General features: G+C 39.8%; 4 protein-coding genes across 5 annotated transcripts; 1 reads left to right on the plus strand and 3 right to left on the minus strand.

The window, feature by feature from the left end:
• Window positions 1–235: 235 nt before the first annotated feature.
• On the plus strand, window positions 236–3,738 carry LOC135597201 (phospholipase A1 PLIP2, chloroplastic-like). Its single transcript, XM_065089837.1, has 5 exons — window positions 236–370; window positions 882–1,400; window positions 1,499–1,558; window positions 2,031–2,447; window positions 3,086–3,738. The coding sequence occupies exons 1-5, from the start codon at window positions 251–253 to the stop codon at window positions 3,515–3,517; spliced, it is 1,548 nt and encodes a 515-aa protein (XP_064945909.1). The 5' UTR covers window positions 236–250; the 3' UTR covers window positions 3,518–3,738.
• Window positions 3,739–5,616: 1,878 nt separating this feature from the next.
• On the minus strand, window positions 5,617–6,404 carry LOC103971278 (calvin cycle protein CP12-1, chloroplastic-like). The gene has a single exon (XM_009385271.3). The coding sequence runs from the start codon at window positions 6,274–6,276 to the stop codon at window positions 5,887–5,889; it is 390 nt and encodes a 129-aa protein (XP_009383546.2). The 5' UTR covers window positions 6,277–6,404; the 3' UTR covers window positions 5,617–5,886.
• Window positions 6,405–7,173: 769 nt separating this feature from the next.
• Window positions 7,174–12,599, minus strand: LOC103971279 (beta-carotene isomerase D27, chloroplastic). The gene is made up of 9 exons (XM_018820388.2): window positions 12,455–12,599; window positions 12,058–12,358; window positions 11,901–11,981; window positions 11,013–11,117; window positions 10,790–10,889; window positions 10,561–10,652; window positions 10,367–10,447; window positions 7,651–7,719; window positions 7,174–7,454 (listed from the first exon to the last, which is right to left on the minus strand). The coding sequence occupies exons 2-9, from the start codon at window positions 12,301–12,303 to the stop codon at window positions 7,320–7,322; spliced, it is 909 nt and encodes a 302-aa protein (XP_018675933.2). The 5' UTR covers window positions 12,304–12,358; window positions 12,455–12,599; the 3' UTR covers window positions 7,174–7,319.
• Window positions 12,600–13,636: 1,037 nt separating this feature from the next.
• LOC135596593 (AP2-like ethylene-responsive transcription factor AIL7) lies at window positions 13,637–17,257 on the minus strand. 2 transcript variants are annotated; one of them, XM_065088652.1, is made up of 8 exons: window positions 16,689–17,257; window positions 16,440–16,522; window positions 15,173–15,181; window positions 15,001–15,089; window positions 14,697–14,770; window positions 14,561–14,611; window positions 14,376–14,452; window positions 13,637–14,294 (listed from the first exon to the last, which is right to left on the minus strand). In XM_065088652.1, the coding sequence occupies exons 1-8, from the start codon at window positions 17,117–17,119 to the stop codon at window positions 13,846–13,848; spliced, it is 1,263 nt and encodes a 420-aa protein (XP_064944724.1). In that variant the 5' UTR covers window positions 17,120–17,257; the 3' UTR covers window positions 13,637–13,845. The 2 variants fall into 2 exon arrangements, with proteins under 2 accessions (XP_064944724.1, XP_064944725.1); XM_065088653.1 differs by having other exon boundaries at window positions 13,638–14,282.
• Window positions 17,258–18,575: the final 1,318 nt, after the last annotated feature.

The following is an 18,575-nucleotide window of genomic DNA, read 5'->3' on the forward strand; positions in this document are numbered from 1 at the left end:
GGACGAGGAGAAGAGGGAAGAGGCGGAGGAAGACGAGGAGGCAGAAGAGGGAGCGGTCTTGGGGGAAAAGAGGGGGAATTGGGTGCAGAATATACTAAGAGTGGGATCGATATGGCCGAGGAAAGAGGCGGCTGCAGCGACCGACAACCGGGAGGAGGCGGCGGTGGTGGAGTAGGGCGATGTGTGCGTCGGGGCAGGCTGCGGCCATGGCTTCGAAGGGTGTGTGGTTGGTGGCGAAGAGGCGGAGAGGATGGCGTTCGATAGGGAGTCGTTCTCTCGGTTGCTCCGAAGGGTGACACTGGCGGAGGCGCGGCTGTTCGGCAAGATGGCTTACCTCTGCAGCCTCGCCTACATCACTCCAAATATCAAGGTACCGAAGATTTCTGAGAATATTTGGATTCTTTGCTGCCACCAATTGTTCTTGCGAAGTTTCTTCGATTTTACTGCAAATATAGTGTTTCTGGGGGAAATTTAGGCTCTTTGTTTCTGCAAATTGTTCATCGGGTTCTTAATTTTCCTGCAATTGATTTATGAGAAAATTAGGATTATATGATGCTGTAACCTTAGGAATTTCCAAGAAGGGTTTGGAATCTGTGTAGAGACGTCTAAATGCACGACTTTGTTTTCTGCCAAACTTTTGGTTTTAGTTTTTTAGTTCATGGTTTCACCATTTTCTTTCTTATAAGTCAATGGCTGTCTATTTCATGAATGTCATATTATGTGCGAGGGACGTTTGTCAAGTCAATTTATGAAAGAATTAGAAGGATTGATGAATGAATCCCAACTATATGATGCTTACTGAGTTTTATGCGATGTTTAAGCTTTTTCCAGCGAGAAAATTCTGAAGTCTTGGTTTCAATGTTTGTTTACAAATTCTGCAGCCAAAAGGCCTCCTTAAGCGCTATGCTTTGCGGTTCGTTACCTCTTCATTTGATCAAAGAGGGAAGTCTTCAGCTTCTGATAAAAAGCAGACTCCAGTTCAGGATCAAGAACTCGAGGAGATCAGTCAAGCAGAAGGGAGCAATGAAACGAGGCAAAATAGTAGTGAAAGGAAGGAAAATGGTACTGGTATAAATGATTTTGTGGCTTATCGAATTGCAGCTTCTGCTGCCTCCTACTTGCAGTCCAAGACACTGGGCATTCTTCCCTTCAATTCTGCTAAATCGGAAACGAACAAGGATCCAACTGAGGAAAGTGGAGAAAATGAAGAAAAAGGTACAATTAAGAGTCTCAAGGAGATGTCCTTTGTGGCCACTACAAATTCAGTAACCGCCGTGGTTGCTGGGAAGGAAGAGATGAAAGATGCCGTTGCAAAGGACTTGAACTCGGCGAAGAATTCACCTTGTGAATGGTACATATGCGACGACGACAGCAGCAGTACCAGATATTTTGTCATTCAAGTGAGGTTTCTTTTTACATCTTCTAACATTTCTTTTCATGTAGTCATATAGAACACTTTTGGTTTAACTTTGATCTTTAAATTTTCTGGTTCTTTCAGGGTTCTGAATCGCTGGCTTCTTGGCAAGCAAATCTCCTATTTGAACCTATCCAATTTGAGGTGATGCCTATCGATGATGTTTACTACTTAGGTTCTCTTTTGTGCCAGATTTTCTACCTTTTACTTAGACTCTATGATATGGATGAAATATTTTTGTCGGTAGCCCCTAGAAAGTAAGATCTGGTTCCGTCATTGTTGTGGGGCTTGATTAAATCAAACATGAGTTGCTACCTGCCCTAAGTTGAAATTGTTTTTAGACTAACCTAGTATCATGAGGATAATACATTCATAAGCTTTGTCACAATATTTAGTTCCCAAAAGAAGTAATCTTGACTTTGAGCAGCCTAATCAGCTTTTGGACAGGGAAACATCAGTGACTAGGATTTGAGTTATGGTATGCATTGGTCCTCAGATGTTGTGTTAGCGGGAGTGTTGTACATTGAGCCACATTTTTCCCATATAACCAGTTTGTTTGAATTTGTTTTTTATGTCTATGAGACTTAGCCATTAATATTTTTCTTTTGTGGTCCAGGGTCTAGATGTGCTTGTACACCGGGGAATCTATGAAGTTGCTAAGGGAATGTATCAACAGATGTTGCCCGAGATCAAAGCTCACTTGGAGTCTCATGGTGACTCTGCAACTCTGCGCTTCACTGGCCATTCTCTTGGTGGAAGCCTTGCGCTGCTTCTAAACCTCATGTTAATCATACGTGGAGAAGCACCTGCTTCGTCCTTACTGCCCGTTATAACATTCGGTTCACCATCTATCATGTGTGGAGGTGATTCTTTGCTTCACAAATTGGGTTTGACTAGAAGTCATGTCCAAGCTATAACAATGCATAGAGATATTGTTCCTCGAGCCTTTTCTTGCCACTATCCTGATCATGTTGCTAAGATTCTAAAGGCGGTGAACCACAACTTCCGCAGGCATCCATGTCTAATGAAACAGGTAGAATACATCTGGACCATATAACTTCTTCTGTGTTGATTTGGGTCATATACTTGTCACATCTCATTTAAGATTGAAAGATGCTTTAAAGTGTTTAGCATCCTGATACAACTTATATGCTGAAGGCAATTATGTTATGTCTGATATTTCATGTCAACACTCGACCTGTATTTATTATAATATCAAACTATTGTACTAAATGGCGGATGCTGCCATCAAACTTGTGCCTGCTCTCTAGTTTGCTTGTTAAAGCTTCCATTCGTCGTAGTTATCTTTCGAGTTCAATAATGCTTGAAGGTTGCTATTGGTTCGATAAACAATTTCAACAGAATCTTTGTTTCTGATAATTGCATTTTACCAAATCTATATCATGTTTCTTATGCTTTCATTGGTCTATTCAGTATTATTAATCTTCTGTTTCTGCTTTCAGTCAGAAACCTACATGATAATGACTATCTGTTTCTGATAAAGGCATTGCACCAGATCTATATTATGTTTCTTATGCTTTCATTGGTCTATTCGGTATTGATTAATCTTCTGATTCTGCTTTAGAAACCTACATGACTATGAGATCTAACTTGTGATCTTCGCATGAAGCACTATATCAATCAAACTTCTTTTCTACCTTTTCTCAACAGAAACTGTTGTATGCTCCTATGGGAAGACTATTGATCTTACAACCTGAAGATGAGTTTTCACCGCACCATCACCTTCTTCCACCAGGCAGTGGTCTCTACATCTTTGGCAATTCATCAACGGATTCAGATGACTCTGAAAGGCTACTGCAGGCTGCACGGTCAGCGTTCATCAACTCTCCCCATCCTCTCGAGATTCTCAGTGATCGCACCGCATATGGCTCTGAAGGGGCGGTGTCTAGAGACCATGACATGCGTTCCTACTTGACGTCTGTCCGTGCGGTGATCCGCCATGAATTAATCCTTATCAGAAAGGTGAAGAGGGAGCGATGCCGCCGCAAGGTCTGGTGGCCTCTTTTGATCGCAGTGGGTTCCGACACCACTAAACGGCATTCCGGCTTTAGCAGCTTTTTCCTAGGGGAAAGGAATCAATGAAGCTATTGGGCTGGCTGATAGCATCAAGGCATGTGCATATGCTGGTTATCATTTCTTTTCCCCCAATTGTTACTCTTTGGAACATTATTTGTCGTCGATGTATAATTGTTTTCTGGCTTGCATTCTTTATTCATTGTACATGTTCTTTGAGTAAATTTGGAATTGAAAGAAGAAATACGTTTATGAAAAATAGAGATGGATGTTTTCGAATTGCAGCAGAATTAGATGTCTTTAATCTCGTCATCCACTTGCTAGCTGGAATCCTTCCATGGTATTTGTGATATCCTCCATCTGGTCTGCAGAGATGTCCTCTTCATAAGCAAGCTGATGTCAAACAGCTTCTACCTTATTAGTCTTCTTGCATTTTGTCATGATAGCCACATGTACATTCAACTCATACCCGGAATTAACAGCACATTTTCTTTCTTTATTTTTCACATCACATCAGCTCATGATTTGTGCTTTTGCAGAAAGAAGTATCTTTGCATTGTGATACAAGAAAGTTACTCATTAGTGACAATTTGTGTTATGGAAAACAAAATTATATAATACTTTCTGTCACTAAAATATATATTTTTGACATTTTATAATTCATCGGTCATTATATGTTGGATCACAAATTGGTTGTAATATTGTTGTCATTAGAATATACTTCTTTCAGTCAGATTTATATTATGTCACTGAATCTTGTTATGGACGGATCATAACAAATTGATGACAAACATTAATTAATCATCACTAAATTCTATTTATACTGATTTGCAATTTTATGATTTGGGATGATGACTTTTTATGTACTAAATTGTACGAGCCTTCTACTAATGTGGGATCGAAGAGGATCAACAATCTTCTTATTTTTAAGTACGTATATATTTTTTTATATAAAAGTAGGAAGACATTGTAGTGTGTCGAAATTTGATTATCGATACACCAAGCTCGATATCAAGGAAAAGTGATCCCCCATTCAGGGGGACTTATTTTCTGACAAACAAATGAAAATATCATCTTATAAATTTCTAAAAATATTATTTTTATTTTTTATCTCAATTATCAAACTATTTCTTCTTTTTTTGTGTTATTCTTGGACGGTAAAAGAATCAAATGATATATGCAGTTTTATCTTTATGTTTTTAATATAAATTTTTTAAGTTTAAAGATCACATCTAACTATAAGGATAATCTATAATTAACCCAAGGAAAAGTTTATCCCTGATTAAAAGGAGACTCATTTTTTGACAAACAAATAAAAATATTATTTTTATTTTTGATCTCAATTATCAAACTATCCCAACACCCCCACACGCCGCCCCCCCCCCCCCCCCCCCCCTCTCTCCTTTTATTTTTATTTTTATTTTTATTCTTCGACAGTAAAAGAATCAAATGATGTATGCAGCTTTATCTCTATATTTAAAGAAAAAGATTATTTTAAGATTTCAACCTTGATCTTTTGTATTCCAGTGCTTACAGGAGAATACAAGTGCATTAGCCTTGTTCTTATCATCTGCAAGACAGTGGTATCTTCGGTAGAATACAGGTGCATTAGCCTTGTTCTTTATCATCCGCAAGACAAAGCATTGTCTGTGGTAGAATACAGGTGCATTAGCCTTGTTCTTATCATCCGCAAGACAAAGTGCGGTCTTCGGTAGAATACGGGTGCATTAGCCTTGTTCTTCAAGACAAAGAGCTGTCTTCGGTAGAATACGGGTGCATTAGCCTTGTTCTTATCATCCGTAAGACAAAGCGTCATTTTCGGTAGAATACATATGCATTGGACTGGTTCTTTTCGATCTGTCAAAGAGGAAAGTGCCAAAATTCTGGTCCAAGCTTTGTGTGGCTCAAGTTTCAGAGACAATCTGTTGTCTCGCAGAAGCGTATCGTCTACGTCGGAGATTGCTACTCGCACAAGACACCCGTACTATGGCAATTCAGACGTTCATCTTTGTCGTGCGTGCAAAGTGTCGCGATTTTAATCATCTCATCATGGTGAACGCAGGATTGAATAAAGATTAAAAAAAATTAAGAGATAATAATCTCATATCATAAAGAGTCGGTCGATATTTATTAAGCCTGATCATAACTTAATAATCATGAAGTTTGGGTTAAATTAATAATAACTCAGAATCCTCTTTGATTTAAAAATCGTAACACGACGGTATCGAAACCAAAATGACAACTATTTGATCAAACAACAATGGCTGTGTTGATCATGAATCCTATAGGGAGAATGGCTCATTTTAATCTACTGAACGCCAACTAAGATCAAGTGTTCATACAAAGAGGATGAAACAAGGAACACAAAAATAATAGCTGAACTTTTCCTGATACCTCTGACAGATGGATGGATGACTGCTGCTTTACCTCTCCCTCTTCTAATCCTCGTAGGTGCGGCACTCCTCGTTATCAGGGCTGTCCTTGCAGAAGCTCTCGAGGGGGTCGTCGACCTTGAGCTTGTCCCTGGCGTGGCTGGCCGCCGCGCTCAGCTCCTCGACCTCATCCCACGCCGCGGCGCACTCTCCGCTGGCGGCATCTTCCGCGCACGTCGCCTCTGCGTTCTTTATGCTTTCCGCCACCTTCTCCGAGATGTTGGGTGGCGTCGAGGGCGCGCTGGCGACGAGACCCGCACGGCGGGAGTTCACTCGGTGGCCGCTGGTCCATGGGAGGAGCCTCGTGCGGGACAATGGCGGCTTGGGGAGCTCTGCCTTCGTGGAGACGAGGACTCTTGGGATGGAGATGCTGATGCCAGCCAATACCGTTGCCATGGATTTAGCTATGTGGCACAGCGATGGATGGAGTGCAATGGCAGGGAAGGATGCAGCACAACGGTGTTTAATTTGATGAAGACTACGAGGATAGATATCTCTTATCCTCTTCAAGCCAATGGGAAGGTTCCATGTAACCTCAATTAAACATACCTTAGATTTTGAGCAATTAATCAGACTCTTCCTACCAATTTATATCCGCCCTGCCTTGTGATTCGAAGACATGATGGCTATCTTCTTATTATTGTTGTTGTTATTCTTATTATTATTATTATAATGAATAAATGATATGAATTAAAAATTTGTATCATCTCGACACATTCATAACGATTAAAAATTACAATTCACTCGTTGAAATCTAATCACAAATTTGATCTCTAAAACGTTGATATCGAGCGAGTTGGGTTACGCCACTTGTCTCCTTACCTCTCAGAATAATTTATTTTAATTAAAATTTTTTAGATATAAGAAGACAATCTCTCATGAATTTTATCTCGATTTTTTCTAAATTGTCTGTACCATACAAAAACCAACCAACATTAATTTTATTAAAAAAACAAAAAAAGACATGCGACCGCGGATCAGTATGAAAGATTGCTCGAATCCTTCGGAAACATTGGAAAGGGGACAACTCTTTATCTAGCTGAAAGTGCTTCAGGTGGTATTTTATTGTACTTGCTTGGTCCAAAAACATTAACTTTTATCCATGTGATAGATACTTTAACAAACTCATTGCTATAATTCAACTGCATAGTGATAAAACTTGGTTAGTAACTGATATACATATGTTAATATATATATTTTTATGTAAAAGTGCTTCAACTTTCATCACTTTACAGAACCATGGATACATACATTCAAGGAACGTTGCAACTAATTTTCCAGGAGGAAACAAAAGAATAGAATATATCTTTTTCATGGTTTTGTCCAAATATGCCAAGGTGATTTCAAAGTCAATCTACAGATCCTAGCATTCTAAAATTATTACAAGAGTAAATATACTGAAAATGAGAATTATGGCAAGATAGAGAGTCGATGAAAATTTACACTTTGGGGCATTGCTCAATTTCTCTGCCACTAAGCTCTCTGCGGCGGCTGGCATTCGGGCATATTGCCAAGCAAGGCTCTTGGAGGGCTTTATCACTAGCAGGTGGTGGAGGAGGAACCCCAAAATTGAACTGCAAAATCAAATGAGATTGCAAATTAGTGTTTCGTTAAAAGATCACGGATGTTTATCCTGAAATTGAAATAAGCTAATCATCCTCGCAAAACACTTGTGTTTGCTGAGATACAGACCGTGATCAAAGGATTATGTACATTGGAAACCTAAAGCACAACTGTTGAGCTACAGCAATTGAGCAATGGAAACAGTACCTGACAGCTATAGTCACTAAAATTTGGCTCCATATATAGAGGGACTCCCATATAGTCTCTGAAGAAAGTCTGAAAAGGTAACAATCAAAAAGTACAACAACAAAAGCAACATTAGGAGCTTCTGTTCCTGTATCCCAACATTATAAGGTCATGAGATATAGGCACTTATATGGACGGAAAGTAGCAAAACTCGATCACTCTTCTTAAAGTATATTATGATGATGAAGCATAAAGCTTATTAAGTAACTCATTTTTAAGCACAATGCATGAGTATGGACACTCAGAAAAGTTAATTGTTTTTTTTTTCTAAAAAAGATACATACTATATTACTTCAAAAGAATGCCTCATTGACTAATGGTTCCCACTTCCCATTACATGCAAGTCCTGAAAGACCAAAGAAGTATCAGGAAATGAAGTATCCATATTGATGTTAACCTTATTTCCCATTGCATAGTTAGCCAACAAATGAGTGATAAAACCAGTCCATTACAGATCTAAACCATGGAAGGGTCCATCCATGGTAAACCTTTTCTAGACCTTTAAAGAAGGGTCTGATTAGTACTCAAATGGATGCACTTCCATGTTCAAATCAATGACAGCGAAACAAAATGTCTTTGAATTGCTTTAAAGGCTGTTAAGCTAGATGTTATTGTTGAATCTCGGATTTTAATGATGAAATCAATTAGTAAAATGATTGATCTAATCTATATGTTGAGATAAGTGTGTAGGATTAACTACAATAGCAGCAAGGCATAAAGCAGATTTTGTGCCAGAGTCAAAGATCGGACGATACGTCAAAGATTCGGACGATGTGCCGGAAGTTTGCCAGAAGCTCGTCGAAAATTCGTCGGGAGCTCGCTGAGAGTTCGTCGGGAGTTCGCCGGAAGTTCGTCAGAAGTTTACCAAGAAGTTCGCCGGAAGATCACCGAGAGAACAATCGACATACCGAACAAAGATTACTTGTTTAAATGTCTTAATTATCGTAGTTAGACCTTAAATTGAGTTAGGATTAGGAGGTAATCCTGCTAAGTCAGTTAGGGGCCAACTGGGCCCTTAATAGGGCTGAACTGGGCCGGTTGAACAGCCCATTCAGCACCTGAAGTCACGGCCAACGGTGGCACCGCCTGGTGACTCAGTCTCCCAGGTGGTCTGGGCGGTGGTACCGCCGGCAGTTAATGCTGCCAGGTAGTGGTATCGCCAGAGCTCGGTCTCCGAGCTCTATCAGGCGATCGTACCGCCCAGACTAAGCAGTTGTACCGCCCAATAATGGCGGTGGTACCACCAGTACCCCGAAAATTTAGGATGAGACACTTTTTTGCTCCAATTTTGAAGCCATTGGGGCCTATAAATACCCCACCCTTTTCTGCATGAAAGGGCACGAAAGTGTGAACAAAATATTGAAGTCTTGGGGGGTGAAAGTGTTGTAAAAAGTGCAAAAAGTCCTCCCTTTTTAGGGTTGTGATCATTCAAGAGAGGTGTGAGCCTTGTAAGGGTTATCTCCTAAACCTGTGAAAAGGAGAAAGCGCTGTAAAGAGAGTTATCGCCCATTGAAGGAAGATCATTAGTAGACGCTAGTGACCTCGACGGAGGAGGAATCAGAAGTTGATGTAGGCCACAACATCTGAACCACTATAAATTTCGGTGTGCTCATTTCCATTCTGCTTTTTACTACTGCTATTATTTTCTAAGTTAACTGCTAGTTCATTTACTCTAAAGTCAAGCACTTTCCGAAATTGGTTTTCAACGAACGAATATCTTACAAAATCGATGATTTTTTCGCTGCACTAATTCACCCCCCTCTCTTAGTACCGCTCTTGATTCTAATAGTTATACCTAATCTTAAGGAACCAAAAGTAATTGTAACTAAAGGCTTGAAGCACACTACTGATATTTTTCTATAGGTCCTCGCCCGTAAAGATCCAACAAGAGATCCAACTGTGACAATCTTATCTGGATATCATGGTGCTTATATTAGCATCCTAACAAATAAAAACATAATCTTTTTATAATAGTATAAATCTCAGCATCTTACAAGTGGTGCTTCACAAAAACAGTACACTCAAATGCGTATTGGTTGGAAGCTAGGGCTTAGGAGGTTATATTTCGTAAAATTATCTCACCAGTTCCTTCTACTTGGCTATCAGTAAATGGTAATATATAATATCTTAATAAAAGCACTTTGGCAACAACTTAGAGACAATAAGATAAACAATTAAGTGCATCCAACACTTCTGATGTCATTTTGTTGTGGTCATTTAATTTTCCATGTAGTGATTCACACAAATATGATACATGCCATGATAGTATAGAAGCCTAGTGAACTTTTGTCTACGATCGTGTAACCCAATAAATCAATGCAATTAGTGAAGGCCCAGAATAAACTTTAAAGCAAAAAATATATAAGGAACAAGCAGAGTAATGACCCCTAGCTATTCCAATCATACAAGAGGTGTATTTAATTTATCGTGCATGTCTTAAGTAATATATTATCTCAAACTACTAAGTCATACAGCTATAGCCTATTTGAATTGCAAGATGTGCAGGGAACAAACGTTTGGATGGGATCACATTTCATGATTTCTTTCTACTCATCATACAAGGAGAAAAATCCAATTTTAGTTGGACATAGAAAATGGAAGAACTTCACATAAAATAGATGAGGTCATAGAGATAATGGACAGAAATTACATATCATATTTTGCAAAGGCACCAAACCTGTGTTGGTAGTTTGCATGTGTTGACACAGACTCCCAGACATTTACTTTCTTCAAGATACTTGCATCTTTCCACAAAGACCTAAATGAAGATATTCACAAGGAATTAGACCAATATCAACGCAGGAGTTGCACAAGTAAAGCAAAGAACTGAGACTTTTAGCTAAATGCAAAATTCTCGGATAGAGAGATTACCCCACTACTGCAGGAGGACCCATCAGCAAGATCAACAGAATTAACTGAACAAGGGCCCATCAGCCATTGACATAACATTGCAGTTGCTCTTGCTTAAGAATACAAAAAGTCAAATTGTTTAAAAAAGAAATTGGAAAGAGAAAAGATTTCAGATGGTAAGAACGATCACTGCACTCAAAGCACCAAAAGTATATCTAAACAAGAATTAGAACTATAAGCATTGACTTACCAAGCATCATGGAAGCTACTTTCCCACCATTAATTGGTGCTATAAGCATCTTAAACAGATCAAGCAAGAGTGGGGGAAACAAAGATACAAGAACCCGAACCTGCCATTCATTGTGATTGTTATGGTACCATAACATCTTTGCATGATAATAAGAATTGTCAATCAGAATAAAATTGTTGTTGTATAGAAAAAAATAAAGTGCACATGAGATTTCTCTGAATACCGCTGATCGCTCAGTCTCTGAGATGGTTTTTCCCTTAATCATAAGATGATTTGCAACTTCAATAAGTCCAACATACCCAGGCTTCTCTGAATCCCATCCAACCTCCTATAGCTTTTTAAGAATCAAAACATTGTCAGAAGAATTCTAGCACAAGGAAAAAAAAATCATTTTCATGACCTCTTAGAATTACAAGATTATATAAAGGCAAAGAAAAGGAAACAATGGCATACCAGCTAGAGAGATGGAAATATTATATACCAATCAATGGAGTGTTGATTTGTGTAGCATATTGCAAATTCTCATCTCCCTAGCACTTTTAACAATGCTCATGTAATCTTTACATCCATTAGGAAGAAAACTCTAAAGCTCAAAGATAAGCTGAAACTATAAGTTCCCTTAATCTTCAATCAAAAATGAAAAAAAAAAAAGAAGCATTGAAGTCTCTAGATTTTCTCTGATGACCAAAACGACATCACTCTTAAGATTGATTTGATGTAAAGTACATTTAGCAGCAGAACTGTAATACAAGAAAATAGTTTTTCAGCATGGTAATTCTATTATATCAATAACAATATCATATCAACAACTTAGTTCAAAGGTTCTATATCACATTCAAGATCATGTCAATTACTAGGTATGATAGGTGCAATGAAAGGACCAATTTCCTGATTTAACTAGCAAAAATTCCGGAACTAATTTTAGGTTTCTATATGGCATCATCCACCAGCATCCTAAAGAGGAAAAAGAAACATCTTAGAGATGCGTTTGTTTCAACCATTATTTCTACAACCGTACAGAAAAACGATTGGATATTCAAATCCCTGATTCGAGCAACATGTACAAATGTGATACATGAATCCGATTTCAAAGGCTCGAACAGGAGCTCACCTGCACCATTTTCTTCCTGAAAAACTGAAGGAGCAGAGCATCAAAGGGACCGGGCTTGTACTCGGACTTGGGCATGTCAATCTGGAGACCCCCAAAGAAACGCAACGAATCAGAAAAGACATTAAATCAAAATGGAATCAATCAAAGGCCAACGAACCCGCTGAGAACCAGCTGGAGAACATAGAATCCGGAATCTAGGGATTCCGTGGACCCGTTCATGGCGAGGAAGAGGCGGTGGCGAGGAGAGGGAGAGAGAAGGAGAGACGGACACCAACAGAGCATTCATTGGATTGGAGACGAACATCCGGTAGCCAACGGAACCAGCGGACCCTTTTTGTTTGCGAAAAATCGACGACATGAAATTACCAGTGTACCCATACCTTTGTTGGAAATCCTCTCTCATTATAATAAAGCTTCTGCGAGTCTCCGATATCGGCTTCCAGCTTGGCGACGTGAGCCTCCATCCGGCGCAAAGGCAATCATCGATAACGAATCAACATTACACGCATTAAGCCCTAAAACCTACCTACAGATGGTGAAACCAGACGCCGTACCGTCATGAGGTGGCTGGTGATACGATCTGGGAGCAGGGAGACGGTTGAGCAGCGGCGGAGGAAGACGTGCTTGGGGCGCCGCCTTCACGCCGGTGACAAGCCGCGCCACTCTGGAACGCCGCTTCTACAGTCCAACACGACGGTTAAAAAGGCTCCGCCTTTTGGAGCCTTTTACCAGAATAGGTGGTTTCCCTTCTCGAAGAGCAGTCCTATTTATCAGAATTCTCTTTTTTCGACTTTTCAATTTTATATTGAACTTCCTTTTTTTCTCTTTTGGTTTGGTTCAACAAATTTCATATAGATTCAAATTCAAATAATTTTAAAATTTTATTTAAAACAATCTTATGAAATAAAATTCGAATTTTATCATAAATATATATATATATATATATATATATACACATATATCCACATAAATTTCCGATATCTATATTTTTAACTAATGTTACAGTATATTTTTAAATTTTTGTTATTTTATAAATCTTTAATTTATTATTAATATTTAAATATACTGAACAAAAGATAAAGACCTAAATATTGTTCTAACTTCGATAATTTTCAATAAATTTAAATTTTTATTTTTTTTATTGTTATTTTGTTTTAATTATTAATTTGGTTCGGCTTAATTTGTTGGATCAATTCGGTTCTTAACTTATTGAAACGAACCAAACTAGAGAGTAAAGAAAAAAATAAAAGAGATGTGATATTAAGATTTTAAAAAGCAGGGGCAACCTCAGAAAAAAAAAAAAAAATGGAACCTTGAGAAAAGCAAAAATCCAATAGTTTTTTCTAGATATTCATCTAATAATAATAATAATAATAATAACTCACTTTAGCATAAAAACTCGCTTTCCATCCACTTTTTAGAACACTATTTAGGTAAGTTAACAAATATGTGAAAAGCTTTGAGAGAAAAGAAACATTACATGAGAATGTTGTTTCACAATAAATTGCTTGAAATCAATGGTAAAAAAAAGCTTTTAGCTATTTAGGCTATTCAATAAACATGTATTATTTATGTGTCTCCATATTCATTCATATTCCAGATATTGTAATGCATCCTATCCAGGGTTCAGATATTCAAGTCATATTCATTAAAATACATATATAATATATTCAAATTTCTCATATATAATAGATTCTCACAGATGAACCATCACAAGTCCGCTGATAGATAAAACCCCAGTAAGGTGGATCACAACTCTCACAGTAAACACAATCAGTACTTGGAGAAGGTTGCATGTACACACATCATTCAGCTAAAAGTAGATCCATGTTCCATTGATGATAATATCACTTGATCTACACAAAATAGCATGGATTTTGTCCAATGTCAAAAAGATCAGTGAGCTTAGCAGGTCAGATATATCACACATCCACAAAGACTACAATCACTGAGATGGAAGGTGTGTCAATTGGAGGATGCCACTCCCCAAATCTTGCTGATTGTGATATTGGTTTTTGTGTTGATCTTTGGCCGCCAAGAGAAAATTGTTTTGATCGCATTCATCGAAGTCATTCTCTATGAAACTGCAGTAGGACAGACAAGGCGAGAAGCCAGAAGGACCATGAAACTGCATAAGGTTGTGGAAGAGAGTTGCTGGCACAAAGTTGAGATGCTGTCCTTTGTCTGATTTGTCAAGAGGGAGTTGATCTTGGTCAGATTGGAGGGACTGTTTGATTCGTTTAGCTGATGCTCCGATCGGTAGCTCGGTGTTTGCGATAGCTTCCACATCATATCTGCTGAGCTCAAAGTTGGTAACAGCATTTGCACCGCGAAACTTGATCGCCGCTACGTCATATGCTTCAGCTGCTTCTTCCTCGGTTGCTATCGACGAATCTTGATCGGTTTAGTGTCATCATCCAATTCAGGACCGAAATGAAAGAAATGAGATGGCGATAAAAAGAAGTAAAACCGCACCAAATGTTCCGAGGTAAAGATCCTTGTTGCCTGCAACACGGCCTATCCTTGCCTGCCACCGACCATGTTGATGATGCCTGATAATAAATCACAACAAAAAAATTGCCTTAGAAGCAGTTCTCTTTGGAATTTTGCATGACATCAGTGAGAATCTAATAATGTTTTCAAAGAATTGAATCTCTTGCCTTGTCACCCCTCTGTAGATGGAAGCACCCCTAGAGAATCCACTGCTTTTTCTACAAGACCCAAATAGAAACTAGATAAGAATATGTGACAATGCAGTTACAGAGGCAGCTAGCACAAAAAAATTCGGGACTTCACCTTCTTATTGATGCAATAAACTCTTGCTTAGTCATGCACTTCATCTCCTCAATCTCCCTACTATAACAGCTTACCTGCAAAAGAATAAAAAGAATAAGGGAAAATATCTAAATTGAGTGTTCTTTAAGAGGATTCCATACTTGGACAACATAAAACAAAGAAATTATGCAGTTCACAGCATTAAGTTACCATACAATGGATATGGATCAAAGAGAATGAACATAAACATTCTAATATATTGTTATGTTTAATTAGGGCAATATTAACAGCGTAAACAAGGATGAATTCTCAGTGGAAACATTACCGGGAAGTTGGTTGTGGCAGTAGGACCCCAATACTTTAAAGCTGCAAGATCATAAGCCCTTGCTGCTTTTTCTTCTCTGTCGTATCCACCTGTGTCATATTGAAGTTAGATCAGTATTCTAATTCATATCCAAAGACCGTAAACACAACTCAAGAAAGCAAGGATATCTCACCCAAATACACTGGAGATTAGCCACAAACATCACCAATTGATCACATCCCCATGCAAAAAAGGATGGAAATTGTGTCAGAAAAATATCGGTTACAGCCAAAAGCATTTTTTTGCAGGTCTTCATCATGTACTTTCCAGAAAAACAATAAACATTGTCCGCATCTAAAACCATCAAGTGGCATGAAGATACTAGCACTCAGATTTTGTCTTAGAAACAGATGGAACATGGAAATAGTAAGAACTATATTTTAGACTAAAGCTTGCATGAGGATGATATCTTAAACCAACATATTTATACTATCAGATGTTATATGATCTTTAGGCATTTTGGGTACTGGCGCTCATATGACGGCCAAGCAAAACTAGGAGCACTATATGACGTACTACAGATATGCATCACACTAAAGGTTAATGTGATTGAAAGGAGTGTGAGAGTAGAATGACTGGTGGGTGATCAGATGCATCTGAATCCCAGTCACTGTGACAGAGAGCAAAACAACCGCTGGTGTTCATGATCTAGTGAAGTGACTCATGGGGAACTTCGGTGGGCTTCAGCTCCAGTCAAAGATACTGAGGCAGGAGCTATCGACATGCAGCAAAGTCCCCACCCCCCACTGAAAAGGGCAGTCAGTGTACTCTTTTCCGTCAGTGAAAGGACGCGACCCCGTTCTTTTCCCCGCAGATAAAAGAGCAATGTGTCGTCACATCAAATCTCACTCGCTCAAATACGCTCTCTACCTCTCGCCTCCCAAACCCAACTTTTCAAGGCGTCCATGATGCGAGCTTTGACGGACGCTTTTCTCATCGGTACATACACATGCACAGGTGACCTGCGTGTACGTCTCCCTGTACATGGCACGGCGACAAGGTGACATACCAGGCCTTGACTGGCTCAGACCGTGGAAGCGGCGGCGTCTCACGGACAAAATGCAAGCCAGTGATCGCAGCAGCCGTACCGCCATGGAGGTACCTGCAGCATTTGCCATCAATGATGCCCTTGTCCATCACTTGTCTCTGCTTCAGGCCATTACAAGCTACGACTGCAACGTAGTAGCACACCCTCACAAGCTTACATGATCTGCATCCCAATCTAGCTGGAAGTAATGATGGCATGCGAGAACAATCCATTTGGTCTTAGAAGATTCAATCTGAAACATGCATGCGGCCGAGCATTGCAGCAGCTAGTATTTTGGCTTCGAGGGGGAAGGGAATGCGCACACATATATGTGGAGGAGGAGGAGTCGAGGGAAGAAAGGCGGCAGGTATACCTTGGCGCCCCTTGCGCTTCTGGCCCTCCCTCTTGCACGTGTTATCCCACAAGTGCGCCTCATACCTTCCGGTCCACCTGTGCCTGCGGGAAACAAGAGACACAAGCACGCATGCACGCGTGCGCCGATTACACGTGAACTGTGAACAGTTTTCTTCCCTCAAGAAACCCTAAGCGTGCGATCAACTAACGATGAAGTGACTCCTAAAACCCATCTGTGTAATTAACTAAGTATGACGCGAAGTGTCACCTGGTCACTCCTCTGTACACCGACGTCCTGTGACCAGCTGCCGGCGGCTGCGGCGGCGGCACCAGCGTATTCTCCAGCCCCGTAGATGGCGCCGACGAGGAGTCGTCGACCGCGCGGAGATCCTGGATGAGGACGGTGCTGACGGACGACGTGTCCTGGCCGTCGACGGTCAGGGTCTCAGAGCAATGCGCGCCGCTGTCCCCGCCGAGGAGATCCTCCAGCTTCAGCTCCGTAGACGCAGGCGCGGGAGGCGGAGGGAGGAAGTACTGGTAGTTGTAGGCGACGGCGCAGTCGTTATCGGAGGAGGCCTGCAGATCGAATCCGCAGGGGCGAAGAAGCATCTCCATCGGCGGCAGCCCGTAGGAGATCCAGTTGTGGCCTGTCTCTAATCCTCTCTCTTCCCCCTCGCTCTGCAGAGTAACTCTTAACATATCAAACGGGTATAGTCGGATCAAATCTATTTGCTCGGGTTGCTTGAGGAGGTCCGTTTGTGGACCGACAGAACTCGCGGAGAATGAAATGGGATGAGGGCGTGGCCGTTTATGAAGGGCAGAGAGAGAGAGAGAGGGTTTGCGTTTTGCTTTGCTCTCAGTAGTAGCAGTATTATTTGACGAATACATTTGATGTGTATATATATATAGGGATATATGGGGGCTTTACATGACTGATGGAGTGCGCTCCGCTTTTTCGCGGGGCAGCAGCCGCTGCTGCAGTCAAGGAAATCTGTCGTAGCTTTGCGGATGTTCGGGCGGCGAAGCGAAAGAAAGCGAGACTCTTCTCGAGAGAGAGAGAGAGAGAGAGAGAGAGAGAGAGAGGTAAAGCGGAGAAGAGAAGTGCTTTTTGTGGTACCTCCAATGGAAGATGACGGACGGAGCGTGAGCAGGGACGTGGAGCTGTATGCATAAGATCATCTCATCCCTTACGCACGCGAAAACATGTACCCGGCAAAAGAACCTGATGTGTTGGCCTACGTGTCGGTGACGCGGTACGACGTTCTGTATAGTTGGTGTTGAGACTGCTTCTTCGACATTTGCAGGAAACGACTTCGACGTGTTCCACATATGCGAGGTCCAAGAAATTATCAGATGGGTATTTTTTTTTTTTTAGTAGTTTTCCATCTCACTAAATACGATGAAATATAATTGAAAAAAAAAGGCAATTTGACTTAAACCAAACCATAAAAATAGACTATATTTGGTTCAAATCAAACTAATTTGAGATGTCCTAAGAAAAATAATAAATTATTTTTATTTTATTTTTAATAATTAATTATAAATATTTTTTTATAGAAGATAAATGATGAAAATAAGATTTGAACTCGGTATCTTATAACAAACTATCAAAATTTTATCAACTAAATTAATTAATATTTTTTATAAATATATTTAAATGAGATTTTGCGTCCTCAGCTTTTTGATAAATTAATTTGGTTTGTCATGGCTAAATTAATATTTATGAATAATTTCAACAATAAACGAATCTAAAGATATCTAAATTTTTAATTTTATGTATTAACTATTCAGATTTTACTATCTATATAATTTTCAAATTTCTCATATATTCTTCATGCTTTTTTTGTTGTTTACCAGTGGGTGGGCCCGGGTAGAGGGAGAGGGGGTCGGGGGGTGGGTCCTAGGTTGGTGTTTCAAACTGGTAATTGCGTGGGTGAGGGTGTGATCAAGGAAATAAAAAGGAAAGAATACATGGATGGGTTTAATTCAGAAAAAACCAAAAAGGATGGGTTTAAGTAGGGGAGTGAGAGAGCGGGTGACACAGCAGTCTTTGCGGACTTTTTTGTCGCCATGTTAACCGCCCTCCACCCTGCTTTAATGTACATGTTTTTGGGTGTGTCTCCTCATCAAGACGATCATAAAAAATAATAACAAA

The sequence above is a fragment of the Musa acuminata genome, chromosome BXJ1-11, assembly GCF_036884655.1.
Source record: "Musa acuminata AAA Group cultivar baxijiao chromosome BXJ1-11, Cavendish_Baxijiao_AAA, whole genome shotgun sequence".
NCBI lineage: Eukaryota > Viridiplantae > Streptophyta > Magnoliopsida > Zingiberales > Musaceae > Musa > Musa acuminata.

Coding starts and splice junctions, on each gene's coding strand:
- LOC103971278 (XM_009385271.3), bottom strand. CDS start 6,276: ATGGCAACGGTATTGGCTGGCATCAGCATCTCCATCCCAAGAGTCCTC.
- LOC103971279 (XM_018820388.2), bottom strand. CDS start 12,303: ATGAGAGAGGATTTCCAACAAAGGTATGGGTACACTGGTAATTTCATG. Junction 10,890..11,012: donor CAGAGACTGAGCGATCAGCG/GTATTCAGAGAA, acceptor AATGAATGGCAG/GTTCGGGTTCTTGTATCTTT. Junction 10,653..10,789: donor AGTAGCTTCCATGATGCTTG/GTAAGTCAATGC, acceptor TGTATTCTTAAG/CAAGAGCAACTGCAATGTTA.
- LOC135596593 (XM_065088652.1), bottom strand. CDS start 17,119: ATGTTAAGAGTTACTCTGCAGAGCGAGGGGGAAGAGAGAGGATTAGAG. Junction 16,523..16,688: donor GTGTACAGAGGAGTGACCAG/GTGACACTTCGC, acceptor TGTTTCCCGCAG/GCACAGGTGGACCGGAAGGT. Junction 14,612..14,696: donor TTTATTGCATCAATAAGAAG/GTGAAGTCCCGA, acceptor TGGGTCTTGTAG/AAAAAGCAGTGGATTCTCTA.
- LOC135597201 (XM_065089837.1), top strand. CDS start 251: ATGGCGTTCGATAGGGAGTCGTTCTCTCGGTTGCTCCGAAGGGTGACA. Junction 371..881: donor ACATCACTCCAAATATCAAG/GTACCGAAGATT, acceptor CAAATTCTGCAG/CCAAAAGGCCTCCTTAAGCG. Junction 1,559..2,030: donor TTGAACCTATCCAATTTGAG/GTGATGCCTATC, acceptor TTTGTGGTCCAG/GGTCTAGATGTGCTTGTACA.